The 13,879-nt window shown below is 53.0% G+C and overlaps 2 protein-coding genes across 2 annotated transcripts in view; one reads left to right on the top strand and one right to left on the bottom strand.

Annotated features, from left to right (window-relative positions):
- Positions 1-71: 71 nt before the first annotated feature.
- On the bottom strand, positions 72-10,662 carry CUEDC2 (CUE domain containing 2). The gene is made up of 9 exons (XM_010356170.2): positions 10,520-10,662; positions 1,957-2,040; positions 1,491-1,634; positions 1,341-1,402; positions 1,097-1,227; positions 829-1,011; positions 631-692; positions 485-545; positions 72-399 (listed from the first exon to the last, which is right to left on the bottom strand). Exons 2-9 carry the CDS (start codon positions 2,028-2,030, stop codon positions 253-255), a joined length of 864 nt encoding a protein of 287 aa, XP_010354472.1. The 5' UTR covers positions 2,031-2,040; positions 10,520-10,662; the 3' UTR covers positions 72-252.
- A 3,155-nt stretch (positions 10,663-13,817) lies between these two features.
- Positions 13,818-13,879, top strand: part of MFSD13A (major facilitator superfamily domain containing 13A) — a 40,117-nt gene continuing 40,055 nt past the window's right edge. Inside the window, exon 1 of the mRNA XM_030940078.1 lies at positions 13,818-13,876. The gene's annotated coding sequence lies outside the window, so the exon portion shown is untranslated. The remainder of the gene's footprint in view (positions 13,877-13,879) is intronic.

Here is a 13,879-nt window from a genome sequence, read left to right as displayed (position 1 = left end):
GAAGTTGGGGAGGAAAGGTCAGACAGGCATAGTATCCCAGTCTTGAGGCAGAAATGACCAGAATGCACTCACACCTTCCTTGGGCCACCTTTACTGTGCCCATGGAGGCAGCTCCGAGAGTAGGTTAACACTATGGAGCAAAGAAGTAGAGAAGGGGGACAGGAGTTAGGGGGCCCCTGTGTAGGGGTATAGGGCTCCTGCATCCCTCTGGGATCTGAGCCTAGAAGGCTCGGGCAGAGTCCGGCGAGTGCCTCAATGGAAGCGGTACTTTCTGGCCGGCTTGAGGTTGATGTATGTGGCTTTCATCTCCTCGGCCTCAGGGTTCCGCACGTCTTTGAATCGCTCCCCTTTGGTGCTCACTACCTGGTTGTCGATGTATCGGATCAGCTTCTTGGGGGCCTGTCAGGCAATCAGGCAGTGAGTGGCAGAAGCCAGGAGCCAGTCCCACCCATTCCACATCCCCAGCAACCCTTAACTCTCTCACCTCCTTGGGAGCCATGGGCCGGTGAATCTTCTGATCCTCTGCACTATCCACCATCATATACCTGTCAAAAACTGGCTGGGTGAAGCTCCTGTCACCCTGGGAAGACCCTCTAGGGCCCAGCCCAGCCCAGGCCAGCTCAGACTCACTTCTGCAGGATGAAGGACTTCAGCTCATCCTTTTGGGGGCCTCTGAGGCGTCTGGGCAGGTCCTGCAGAGAGGGGAGGCCTGGTCTAGGCCCAAGGGCACCAGCAGGGGAAACAGATGGGGATAGGCAGGGGTTGGGGCTTAACTCCAAGGTGGAATGTAGCTGAGGCTACATGGTAGAGGGTGCTGGGAGAAGATACCTGGTTGGGGCCCTCCCAGGCTGCAGGCCCCTCTTCCTTCCCCTCTACCAGCATCTGCACAGCTTCTTCCAAGTCCCCCCGAGCTTTGGCCAGCACCCACTGGGCCTGCTCCACCGAACAGGTAGGGAACACCTCTAGGAGTACATCCACCCCTGGCAGTAGCTCTTCCTCAGCTCCAGTTGCCTAAGGGTGCAAAAATTAACAAGAGGCAATACTCCCCCTTTTCCAGCCCCCTGGGTCCCTCATCGGTACCCTTCTCTACCAGTACCTCATCTTGGGTGTCCGCAGCAGCAGCAGCAGAAGACCTAGTCTCTTCTTTGAGCATTTCGGGCCGCTGCAGGGGCTCTGGGGAGATGGGCACCTGACCTTGGACACCAGAGCTCTGCGGTTGCAGGTTCTCTTAAATAGGCAAAGGGAGCATCAGGTTTGCCAAGGCTCTGGGGAGCAGGGAGTTGGGGGGGGATGGGTAGCGGGGTTATGAATCACCCAGGTGCCTAGAGCCCCAGACTCACCTTTGTTCCTGGCATCGCTCAGCTGCCCTGAGAGCTTCTGCATCATGTCCCCTATTGTGCCCCTGAAAAGATGAGGATGGTGAGAGGATGACTCTGCCCACCCCATAATCAGCCAGCCCCTTCCTCCTCCTGGCCCCAGCCAAAACCTACCTGGGGATGTGGGCGAAGCCAGGCACATAGGCCTCCATCATCTCAGTGAAGGCCTCCATATCGAAGTTCTCCTCTGATGGGCCCGAGGGGCCCAGGTCCTCCAGGACTCCAAGTACATAGGAGAAGATGACCTCATCCAAGCCACTGCAGGAAGGGAACAGGACAAGCCCTGGGTAGGATACTGGATGCCTCCACACCCCCACCTGTCCTGAGACTCCAGTCTTCAGCTTCATGAGGTCTATGAGCTAGACCTTCATCCTTGAGGCCAGAGAGTATAACCCCCTCCCTCAGAGCTATGGTTTCCCATCTGCCCAACAAAGGTGACAGGGACGGGATGAGAAGTAAGGCCTTTCAGCAAATCCTAATCAGCCCTCCTGCCATCTTTCCATCGGCCAGGACCTATAGTACTGCCCGGCAGCTCCAGCTCTGGGCACTGACATGAACCTTCTGGGGAAGCTGTCTCTACCTGAGGTCGGCCTCCGGGAGGTGCGTCTGGACAAAGGCAAGGAGCGCTGCACTGACGATCCTCTCCAGCTCCATGCTCTCTCTTCTGTAGGGACACAGACAGACAGGATGGCCAGGCCCTCTTCTGCCTTCCCCTACCCACTGGGCCCGGGGGCAGTGGCTCCTCCCTCCGGGCCTGCCATGGAACCATCTGTGGATGCTGCCCTCTGTTCCCCGAAGCAGAACCATGCCCCCTCCTCCGCCCATCTCACCTCCTCCAGCCTGAGACAGGACAGGGCACTGTGTCTGGAGACAGCCTCTAGAGGAGGTGCCCCCCACCTCTCCCCATCCCCCTACCCCATTCCCCAGCATCAGTCCCAGACCTTCTGGCAAGGTCTTGGGGTCACATGCCTCCTGGCTCAGGAATCCCATCACTGAGGGAGCCCCTTGGCTCCCAAGTCCAACCACAAGGGGCCCCATTGTCCAGCCCCTCAAGGAGCAGCCTCAGGACCAAGCACAGCCCTTCCCCCACCCAGAACAGGCCACCCACCCTCTGCACAAAGGGGCTTTTCTGGCTCTGGGGCCCAGATAGAAGGGGAAGCCTTTCATGGATTCTCTCCTCTCATCCAGTCCCTGCCCTTCCCGCAGCTTGGGGCTATCTGCAGAGCACTTTCCATCCTCCTCCCCAAGGCCTGTGGAGCCCACAGATCTGGCCCTTTCCCAGCTCTCCAGCCTCCCCAGTCCCTCCTCACTAGCTCGCTCCCGCCCCACCTTGCTGTCCCTAAGACTTGCTGAGCTTCCTTCTGTCTGTGTCCTGCAGGATATCCATGGCTCATCCAGTCACTCCTCAGGGCTCCACTCAAATGTTACCTCCTCAGAGAGCCCTTCCCTGTCTAACCTACGGCAAATAAGTCTTCTCCATGCCCCTTAACCCTACATAGCACTTACTACCGTTAACATTATTTTGTGCTTATTTGCCTATTGTCTGTCTGCCCCCATAAAATGGAAGCTCCAAAGCAAGGTGGGGACGAGGGGGACACTCTGTCTTATTCAAGAGTGTAACCCTAGCACCTAGTCAAATGCCCACACTGGCTAGGTGCTGAATACATACTTGTTGACATGCTCCATTCCCATCTACATGCTTTTGACTCCCAAAAGTCTGTTTGGGAGTCAGGAGCATGTGGGTGGTAATGAATGGCTCCAGACCCATAGGTCCAAATGGCAGCTCATCATCCCAGTCAGAAAGTTCAGAGGCACCACCAGTTCCACACACCTCACACTCATGATAGACTACTGATCTGCACACATCCCCCTCCAAACACACATCTGCTTCATCAGCTGGCACCACTCAGCTGCCAAAGCTGAAACCTGGGGATTACCCTTGATTTTGCCTTCTTTCACCCCTACCAGTCAATCACCAAGTCTGTCAATTCTACTTCCTTCTTTCCTTCTCCACATGCTATCCACTTCTCCCTATCTTGAGTCTGGCTTCTGCTCCAAAATCTCCACCAAAATTTTTTCTTTTTCTTTTTCTTTTTTGAGACAGGGTCTGGCTGTCACCCAGTGGAGTGCAGTGGCATGATCTCGGCACACTGCAACCTCTATCTCCCCGGCTCAAGCCATCCTCCTGCCTTAGCTTCTGGAGTAGCTGGGACTACAGGGGTACACCATCTACTAGTTTTTTTTTGTTGTTTGTTTGTTCGTTTTAGTAGAGATGCAGTTTTGCCATGTTTTGAGTCCAGGGTTCAAGACCCAGGCTGGTCTCGAACTCCTGAACTCAAAGTAATTCGCCCACCTTGGCCTCCCAAAGCGCTGGGATTACAGCCATGAGTCACTGTGCCCGGCCTCGAAATTTAGACTGAGGTTGTCAGTTACTTTTTCCAGGTTTTGGTCTAATTAGGTTGAACCATATGAGCTTACCAATTTTGTCTGGTTTTGATCTACTAAAAAAGAGGGGGCAATTTCTCATGGTTTCACCTATTTGCCCTTTCAGCAGCTCCAACTTTGGTTTCTGAGACGCCATTCTTTCCTGGTTTCCTTCTACCTCTCTGGCCATTTCGTGGAAAGCCCTTTCTCTGTCCCCTTCTCTGCTGCCCTCTAAATGTGGGAGTTCCTCACATGCAAAGCTGCGGCTTCTTCTCACTGCAGCACTCTCTCTCTCTCTGGAAGATCTCATCTGGGCCCACATCTTTATGTACCAATGCCATGTCATAAATTCCCAAATGTCCAGTCCTCTAGTCCAGTCTCCTCTGAGCCACAGGCTTGGACATCTACCTCCCTAAGACTGCCACATGTGTTTTACAGGCATCTCACGCTTAGCGTGTCCCAAACAGACGTTCTCTCAAATGCTTTATTCCTCCAAGGCCATCCTCAGTAAATGCATGTCCAGGCACTGGGCTGTTCCTGCCACAAATATGGGAATTATCCTTGACACCATCCTACCCCTTGCTTTCCCTCATCCAATCAGTCGCCAAGCCCTAATCATTATCTCTTGCCACATCTATTTCTCTCCGTCTCTACTCCTTCTCTTCTCCATTTCTTGCCTGCAAGGCCTTCCTAACCCTTCTCCCCACTCCCTTTTTCCCCCAACAACCTATTCTCCACACCACAGCTGTGTGATCTTTACAAAAAAATCATATATTTTTCTGCTTAAAATCTATCAATGCCTTCCTGCTACCCTTCAGGGAAGTCCAGCATCTTTTCATGGCTTTCCACTGCAGGCCTTACCTTGTCTATATCTCTCTCCAGCTTCACCATGCATCATACCTTTCTGGATCATTTCCCTCCCTCCACCCTGGCTTTTCTTTCTTTTTTTTTTTTTTTTTTTTTTTTGAGACAGAGTCTCACTCTGTCACTCAGGCTGGAGTGCAGTGGCGCAATCTCGGCTCACTGCAAGCTTCGCCTCCCGGGTTCACGCCATTCTCCTGCCTCAGCCTCCCGAGTAGCTGGGACTACAGGCGCCCGCCGCCATGCCCGGCTAATTTTTTGTATTTTTAGTAGAGACGGGGTTTCATCATGTTAGCCAGGATAGTCTCGATCTTCTGACCCTGTGATCCACCCGCCTCGGCCTCCCAAAGTGCTGGGATTACAGGTGTGAGCCACCGCGCCCGGCTGCTTTTTTTGTTTTTTGTTTGTTTGTTTGTCTTGTTTTGTTTTTGAGACAATGCCTCACCCTGTCGCCCAGGCTGGAGTGCAGCAGCGCCATCTTGGCTCACTGCAACCTCTACCGCCTGGGTTCAAGCGATTCTCCTGCCTCAGCCTCCCGAGTAACTGGGATTACAGACATATGCCACCACACCTGGCTAATTTTTTAGCCAGGTATTTCTAGTATTTCTAGTAGAGACAGGGTTTCACCATGTTGGCCAGGTAGGTCTCAAACTCCTGACCTGAGGTGATCCACCCGCCTTGGCCTCTCAAAGTGTTGGGATTACAGGTGTGACAAAGCACCCGGGCCCACCCTGGCTTTCTTTCAGTTTGCCTCAAGCTCTTTCATGGCAAGGTAGTGTGCCTTCTGAGCCTTCTGCCCCATCATCTGAGTGAGACAATGAGCTGCCACTTGGACCTATGGGTCTAGAGCCATTCATTACCACCCACTTGCTCCTGACTCCCAAACAGACTTTTGGGAGTCAAAAGCATGTAGATGGGAATGGAACATGTCAACAAGTATGTATTGAGCACCTATCCAGTGCGCGCATTTTTCTAGGTGCTAGGGCTTCACAAACTATTTCCCCTGCCTGGGCATCCTTCTGCCTCCACCTCTTCACTTATTGTCACTCTGTCTGATCTTTTGGGTCTCATTTCAAAAGTCCCTTCCTTGGCTGGACACGGTGCCTCACGCCTGTAATTCCAGCACTTTGGGAGGCTGAGGCAGGAGGATCGTTTGAGCTCAGGAGTTTAAGACTGCCTGGGCAACACAGCAAGACTCCATCTCTCTTTTTGGGGAAAAATATTTTTAGGCTGGGCACGGTGGCTCATGCCTCTAATCCCAGCACTTTGCGAGGCTGAGGGGGTCGGATCATGAGGTCAGATCAAGACCATCTTGGCTAACATGGTGAAACCCCATCTCTACTAAAAATACAAAAATTAGCCAGGCGTGGTGGCATGTGCCTATAGTCCCAGCTACTTGGGAGGCTGAGGCAGGAGAATGGGGTGAACCTGGGGGGCGGAGGTTGCAGTGAGCCGAGATGGCGCCACTGCACTCCAGCCTGGACAATAGAGCAAGACTTTGTCCCCCAACACCCCCCCCAAAAAAAGAAAAATCTTTTTAAATAAAAATAAAATAATTCCCTTCCTCAAGGGACACTACCCCTGACCTAGAACTGGTTTGGTCCCTGCCATATTACACTGTCTATGCAGGCTATGTTTTCTGACTAGCAGCATCTTTCACAGCCATAATTATTATTTGGACAATGTTTAATGTTTCTTCCAGTTATCTCATGAAGCAGGGACTACACACTGGGCTGACATTCACCAATGTATACTCAGCATCTCTCATGAAGTGAGCACTCAATAAACAGTTACACCCCAATTTACCTATGAAGAAATGAAGTTCAGTGTGTTTAATGACTTGCCCAGAGTCACCTGGCTTGACTGCAGTAGACAGATTTAAATCCAGGTCACCTAGTTCAGCATCTATTCTAGGGGCTACTCTGGGGAAGGGAGGATATCAAGACTTTCAAGTGGGTTGCGACAGGGCTATCTTCTATGCTCACAGTTGCCTGGTCCCTTGAGTGGTAACAGAGTTGCTCATAGCACAGGGGTTACTTTGGAAAGCAGGACTGAGAAGCCCCAGCCTACAAGGGGGATGCATGCCACCTGCTCCAGAGCCCTCATGGGCCCTGAGGAAGAGCAGAATGGCTCAGCCCAGGCATACTAGATCCCATTATGCAGCTCCCTCAGGGTAGAGCCGCCTCAAGGGACCTACCTCGACCTGGGTTACATCACCCTTGAATCCTGGGCTGTCAGTTGCATGGTAGCCTCTGCTGGGACAAAGGCCCATGGCTGCTGCATGAAAGCCCAGTTTATTTATTTCTTTTTTTTTTTTTTTTTGAGACAGAGTCTCGCTCTGTCACCCAGGCTGGAGTGCAGTGGCCGGATCTCAGCTCACTGCAAGCTCCGCCTCCCGGGTTTACACCATTCTCCTGCCTCAGCCTCCCGAGTAGCTGGGACTACAGGCGCCCGCCACCTCGCCTGGCTAGTTTTTTGTATTTTTTAGTAGAGACGGGGTTTCACTGTATTAGACAGGATGGTCTCGATCTCCTGACTTCGTGATCTGCCCGTCTCGGCCTCCCAAAGTGCTGGGATTACAGGTTTGAGCCACCGCGCCCGGCCTCAGTTTATTTCTTTCTTTCTTTTCTTTTTTTTTTTTTGAGATGGAGTCTTTCTCTGTCACCCAGGCTGGAGTGCAATGGCGCAATCTCGGGTTCACGCCATTCTCCTGCCTTAGCCTCCTGAGTAGCTGGGACTACAGGCGCCAGCTAATTTTTTGTATTTTTAGTACAGACGGGGTTTCACTGTGTTAGCCAGGATGGTCTCGATCTCCTGACCCTGTGATCTGCCCGCCTCTGCCTCCCAAAGTGCTGGGATTACAGGCGTGAGCCACCACGCCCGGCCTCATTTTTTTTTTTTTTTTTTTTTTTTTTTTTGAGACGCAGGTTCGCTTCTGTTGCCCAGGCTGGAGTGCAATGGTGTGAACCTGGGAGGTTCAAGCAATTCTCCTGCCTCAGCCTCCTGAGTAGCTGGGATTACAGGTGCCCGCCACAACGCCCAGCTAATTTTTTGTATTTTTAGTAGAGATGGGTTTTCACCATGTTGGTCAGGCTGGTCTTGAACTCCTGACCTCAGGTGATCTTCCCACCTCAGCCTCCGAAAGTGCTGGAATTACAGGCGTGAGCCACCACACCGGGCTGAAAGCCCAGTTTCTTTTTTTTCTTTCCTTTTTTTTTTGAGACAGAGAGTTTCACTCTTGTTGCCCAGACTAGAGTGCAATGGCGTGATCTCTGCTTACCGCAACCTACGCCTCCTGGGTTCAAGTGATTTTCCTGCCTCAGCCTCCTGAGTACCTGGGATTACTGGCATGCACCACCATGCTTGGCTAATTTTGTATTTTTAGTAGAGACGTGGTTTCTCCATGTTGGTCAGGCTGGTCTCAAACTCCTGACCTCCAGTGATCTGCCCACCTCGGCCTCCCAAAGTGCTGGGATTACAGGCATGAGCCACCAGGCCCGGCCTGAAAGCCCAGTTTCTAGGGAAGAAGCTTCTCAGGGATGTGTCTCATGCTTCTGGGTTTTTAGCCAAGGCCTGGGGGCCAGGGAATTTTTAGGAAACTCTTCCCTGTCCTCAAATAAAAAGACTTGCTCCCCTAAGCTTTTCTCTAGTTTGTCTTCAAAGGGAACATCCTCCCTCCCTCCTCCTGTTCTTGGTCCACCCAAACTTCACCCAGGCTTCTTTTTTTTTTTTGAGACGGAGTCTCGCTCTGTCGCCCAAGCTGGAGTGCAGTGGCCGGATCTCAGCTCACTGCAAGCTCCGCCTCCCGGGTTCACGCCATTCTCCTGCCTCAGCCTCCCGAGTAGCTGGGACTACAGGCGCCTGCCACCTCGCCCGGCTAGTTTTTTGTGCTTTTTAGTAGAGATGGGGTTTCACCGTGTTAGCCAGGATGGTCTCGATCTCCTGACCTCGTGATCCGCCCACCTCGGCCTCCCAAAGTGCTGGGATTACAGGCTTGAGCCACCGCGCCCGGCCCACCCAGGCTTCTAAGTAAGCTCTTTTACCCTTGCCCATTCCCACTAGCCTTCCTCAGCACATCCTTCCTGCTCAGGGGCTCCTAATACTTCTCTCAGCATAGCCCCTGCGTTGGGGAAGACCTGGTCTGCCAGACTGGTTTCCTAATTAGCACCTAAGCAGCCAGCCTTCTCCAGGGTAAGAACATGATTTCCATGAGACATTTCAAATTCCAGATGTAGCCCACAGAACCCCATTACTTCTAGGGGGCCCCAAATTAGGGATCATAGGTTGATGGTGTCTACTAAATGTGACTGTCATCCTGTCATGAGTCCTGCCTAAATGCCTCTGATGATGGTAATATTAGCATTTATTGCCTCTGCTTACCAGGCATTGTCCTAAGCACTTTTACATGTATTAACTTACCTAATCCTTACAATAACTCTAAACGTAGATACGTTTTATTTTATTTATTTGTTTGTTTGTTTATTTATTTGAGACGGAGTCTCGCTCTGCCATCCAGGCTGGAGTGCAGTGGCGTGATCTTGTCTCACTGCAATCTCCACCTCCCTGGTTCAAGCAATGTCCCTGCCTCAGCCTCCCGAGTAGCTGGGATTACAGTCGCATGCCACCATGCCTGGCTAATTTTTTTTGTATTTTTTGTAGAGACGGGGTTTCACCATGTTGGCCAGACTGGTCTCGACCCCCTGACCTCAGGCAATCCGCCCACCTCGGCCTCCCAAAGTGCTGGGATTACAGGCATGAGCCACCGCGCCCGGCCGTATTATCCCCATTTTACCCGAAAGAAAATGAAGGCACTGTGAGGTTAAGTCACTTGCCCAAGGTCACAGGGCAAGTTAATGGCAGATTTACACCCAGGTTGTCTGGCTCCAGAACCCTCACTGTTAACCACCGCACTACGTCATCTCTCACGATGCAAACTGTGTGGCCCCATCCTATATTCGGAACCTCCTCTCCTGCCTCGCTGGCTATATTGCTTATTTCAGAATCTTTGCTCACACCATTCTCCCAGCTCAGAGCATCTTTGCCTCTGCCTCTCCAAACCTCATTCTGCAGGACTCACTTCCTTTCTGCAGCCAACCCTAACTACCCCATTTTCACTGCTTCCAGCTGACCTGGGAGCTTCCCAAGAGAAGCACAGGCCTGAACCCTCCAGATGCTAGGTAGAGACACTGTGGACAAATGTAAGTGAGACTGGGGTAAGAAGTACTATGCTGCTCCCTTGGGGTGGGGAGGTGCTTAAAGTGGAGGGAGAGCAGGCCATGTGGGAGGAGGAATCCTGGGAGCTAGTGTGAAAGGAGTCCTAGCGAACTTCTCAGGGAGGCACCAAGGGGTCTAGCATGGAGGTCTTCAATGCTTCTCCCAGCCCCTGTGAAGCCCGGTTCTTGAGGCCCTGGACCCATAACGCAGGCCCCAGAGGATATAATTGTCCCCTGATTCCCAAATCAGACCTTAGAGGCACCAAGGACATTGAGGAGAACAAGGGATCCCTACATCCTAAGTCAGGCGGGAACACAAACAGGGAGGGCGAGCACAGGAAGTGGGACCGCGATGACGGACGACCCCTGAAGCAGCAGCTCCCTAAACCCGCTAGCGGGACACCCGTAAGCGTCCAGAATAGTGCGCCCGAGGGCACAGGGATGCGGCTGTGGCCTTGGAGGACACATGACGAGGCAGGCCTGAGGTAACTGGTTGTGCCTTGATACAGGCCACGGCGAGAATCAGAGATGGGGGTCCGGCGGGCCCCGGGGGGGTACCGTGGGGGAACACACCGGACGGGTACCCTGGGTCAGCGCTCTCCGCGACTCTCCTAGCCCTGGGCCGGGGGCAGGAGGGGAAATCACCTGCTCCGTCGGGCGCCGCCGGCGACTTGTCCCGCGCGGTGCAGCTCTCATCCCCCAGCCCCACCAACGAGATCAAAGGCGGGGCCCAGAGCGGTTCCCTTCCAGAGGCGCCGTGGCGGCCATGTTTGAGAAGGGCGTATTGCCCACAACAGGGCGGAGCTTCTGCTCTAATTCTCAAGCGTCCCAGGGCTATCGACGGGCTCCCGCGGCGGCCAGTTTTGTTGCGCGTAGGGAGGCGTTAGAAGTGAAGATCTTGCAAGGGGGTGGAGTCGAAGTGGGTAGGACTGCATCCCCGCCTTGTTCCTTCTCATCCATCAGAGACCTTTCTCTTTCTTTCTCTTTCTCCTCTCTCTCCGCCTTTCTTTTTGTTCTTATTCCTCCTCCTCCTCCTCCTCCTCCTCCTCCTCCTCCTTCTTTCTTCTTCTTTTTCTTCTTCTTTCTTCTTTTTCTTCTTCTTTCTTCTTTCTCCTTTCTTCTTCTTTCTCCTTTCTTCTTTCTTCTTTCTTCTTCTTCTTCGGAGGGAGCCTCGGACCGTCGCCCGGACGAGTGCAGTGGTGCGATCTCGGCTCACTGTAACCTCCGCTTCCCAGGTTCAAGAGATTCTCCTGCCTCAGCCTCCCTAGTAGCTGGGATTACAGGCGCGCGCCACCACGCCCAGATAATTTATTGTATTTTTAGTAGAAACGACGTTTCACCATGTTGGCCAGGCTGGTCTCGAACTCCTGACCTCGTGATTCGCCTGCCTCACCCTCCCAAAGTGCTGAGGATTACAAGCATGAGCCACCCTGCCTGGCCTCTTTTCTTCTTTTCTTTGTTTTCCTTTCTTTCCTTCTATTTCCTTTCCTTCCTTCCTTCTCTTTCTTTTTCTTTTTTTTCTTGCTGTTACAGCCCCAGGCTGGAGTGCAGGTTCAGGAGCGTGAACATGGCTCATTGCAGCCTCGACCTCCTGGGTTCAAGTGATCCTCCCATCTCAGCCTCTGGAGTAGCTGGAACCACAAGAGCGTGCCACCACGCCCAGCTAATTTTTTTTTTTTTTTTAGAAACTGAGTTTTTGCCACGTGGCCCAGGCTGGTCTCTTAGGTGCTGACTTCCCCACCCTGTCTGTACCTTTTGCATTCCCTTAACAGCAGTGTCTCCCCCAGATTGGGGTGGGCTACAGGTCTGGGTCTTCGGAGGGTGGAGTCTGGGATTTTGGATGTGGTCTGGGGGAGTTTGGGTGGTAGCAGGTGCTAGGGTGAGGATCCATCTGAGCCCTGGTCATGGACAGCCTGTAGACCATGCCTATCCCCGGGGCCTTCATCCTGATGTTGGCAGGGCTGCTTGTCTAGAACAGGACAGCTGAACTCCAGGGCCCAACAAGACCTCAGCTTCCTCTTTCTGTTCCTGCTGCCACAGATTCCCGGTGCTGCCCTATGGGGAAGCCCCACAGCCCTCCCCTCTTGGGAGCCCTGAAATGGGTCACAAAGGGAAGATTCCCATTCAAAGATAAACTTTCCCATCCCCCATCAGCAGGAATGAGCCCTTTTTAGTGCTAGTTCCCTTGTAGGGTGCTGGGGACCTGGAAGCTGTCCCTGCTGTCAGGGAGCTCACAGTCCAAGAAAGAAGTCCCATCTTTCCTCTCCCCTAGGGACTGAGGCAGTGCCCAGATACTATGCTGCAGTGGCTCAGACCTGTAATTCTAGCACTTTGCAAGTCTGAGGTGGGAGGATCACTTGAGCCCAGGAATTTGAGACCAGCCTTGAAGAGGTGAAAGCTCGTCTCTACAAAAAAAATTTAAAAATAAAAAATTATCTGGGTCTGGTCATGCATGCCAGTAGTCCCAGCTACTCCAGAGGCTGAGGTGGGAGGATCATTTGAGCCCCAGAGGTCAAGGCTGCAGTAAGCCGTGATCTGCACTCCAGCCTGAGTGACAAAGCAAGACCCTGTCTCAAAAAAAAAAAAAAAAAAAAAAAAAAAGAAGAAGAAGAAGAAGAAGAAGAAACTATGGAGAAAACGGGATGACTGCTTATTGCTTTCTCTTCCACCTCTGGTCCTCACAACAGTCTCTTTCCTCTTCTGGCCTCAGAGACAGCAAGATGCTTGCTGCCTGGGGGAGGTAGCAGGGAAGGGAGGGGCACATTCGGCGTCGCTTTGCCCATAAAAATACTGCCACTCCAGCCTGGTGATACTAGGGTTAATGAGTTGTGGGGTGACAGTGACTTTGAACTCTGGCCGGGCAGGCCCCTAGGAAGGGGGTGATGGGCAGCCCACAGCTCCAGGCCTCTGCCTGTCCTCCAGAGACCAGCCATCCCTTTCCTCCCCCGTCCCCTTTCCTGCTTCCCTCTGTCCGTTGCACAATACTGATGACTCTTCTCTCCCTACCACCCTCCATTCCCGGAACTTTCAAGTTTCCTCAGTAGAGCTGCCCTGAGTTCTGGCCCAAGACCCCTGCAAGCCATCTCTGACTGTGTCCCTTCCCCTCTCCCCTATCCCCTGTTTGTTGGATGGCAGCTGTGTGTGACCAGGTATCAGAAAGAACTTCCTGAGCTTTCAAGGGAGGAGGATGGAAAACACTTCTTAGGGGGAGTCTCTCCTTCCCCAACTCAAACTCTGGGGAGTCCCACTCTGTGCAGCAGGAGTCAAGTTCTAGGGGGCCGAGGACACAAGGTGGGCTGAGGAGAGAGACCCCCACAGACACAAGGACACATACATACTGTAAGGTAGGGGCTCCCGGGATCCCTGCCCTGAGGGCTTCTGAAACTGGCCGGACCTTCAGCCCCTGATTTTCTTTCCCCTCAGGTCTGTCTCTCCCTCCCCAAAATGGGAACAGATTCCCCACTGCCCTTTGGGTGCTGCTTGAAGCCACACAGAGCTAAAGGAGGCAGAAGGATACCTCTTCCCCGCCATTCCTTCCAGTGAATTTTGCAGCTGGTGTTTGGGTGCCTGGATCGCCTTAACTGGTGGGAAAAGCTAGAAACCTACGCTGAAGCTTCCCCTAGCACATCATTCCCCATCATCCTGCTTCAAAATGAGAAACTGGACTTGAATTTGGCATAAAAGGCAGATTTTTCAGGCAGAGTTAGAGAGAACCCAGCGGGCTAGTCTCAAGGGGTGCGAAGAACCCAGTTAGAGACCAAGGTGAGGAAGGGGAGGCTTCAAAGAATGGCGGGGGCGGGGTCCCGCTCTGGCTTGAGGTTAGAAAGGGCTCTCTGGGCAGGGTTCCTGGCCCTCCCACACCTTCCTCCTTTCTCAGAAGAGCCAGCATGGGGCGGGGGCGGGAGGCGGCTGGGGCGGGCGGGGGGGCCTTATTTAAGGAGCACCGGCTGAGAACATCGTTGTAGATCCAGCCCCAGGAGCCAGAGAGAGGAGATTTCGTGGGTA

The sequence above is a fragment of the Rhinopithecus roxellana genome, chromosome 11 (assembly GCF_007565055.1).
Source record: "Rhinopithecus roxellana isolate Shanxi Qingling chromosome 11, ASM756505v1, whole genome shotgun sequence".
Lineage (NCBI taxonomy): Eukaryota > Metazoa > Chordata > Mammalia > Primates > Cercopithecidae > Rhinopithecus > Rhinopithecus roxellana.
This window is presented reverse-complemented; position numbering and strand designations above follow the sequence as displayed.

Excerpts from the sequence above, each read along its gene's own strand:
- CUEDC2 (XM_010356170.2), bottom strand. The coding sequence starts at position 2,030 with ATGGAGCTGGAGAGGATCGTCAGTGCAGCGCTCCTTGCCTTTGTCCAG. Across the intron at positions 1,228-1,340 it reads GAGCGATGCCAGGAACAAAG|AGAACCTGCAACCGCAGAGC; the intron begins GTGAGTCTGGGG and ends TGCCTATTTAAG. Across the intron at positions 400-484 it reads GGCCCATGGCTCCCAAGGAG|GCCCCCAAGAAGCTGATCCG; the intron begins GTGAGAGAGTTA and ends ATTGCCTGACAG.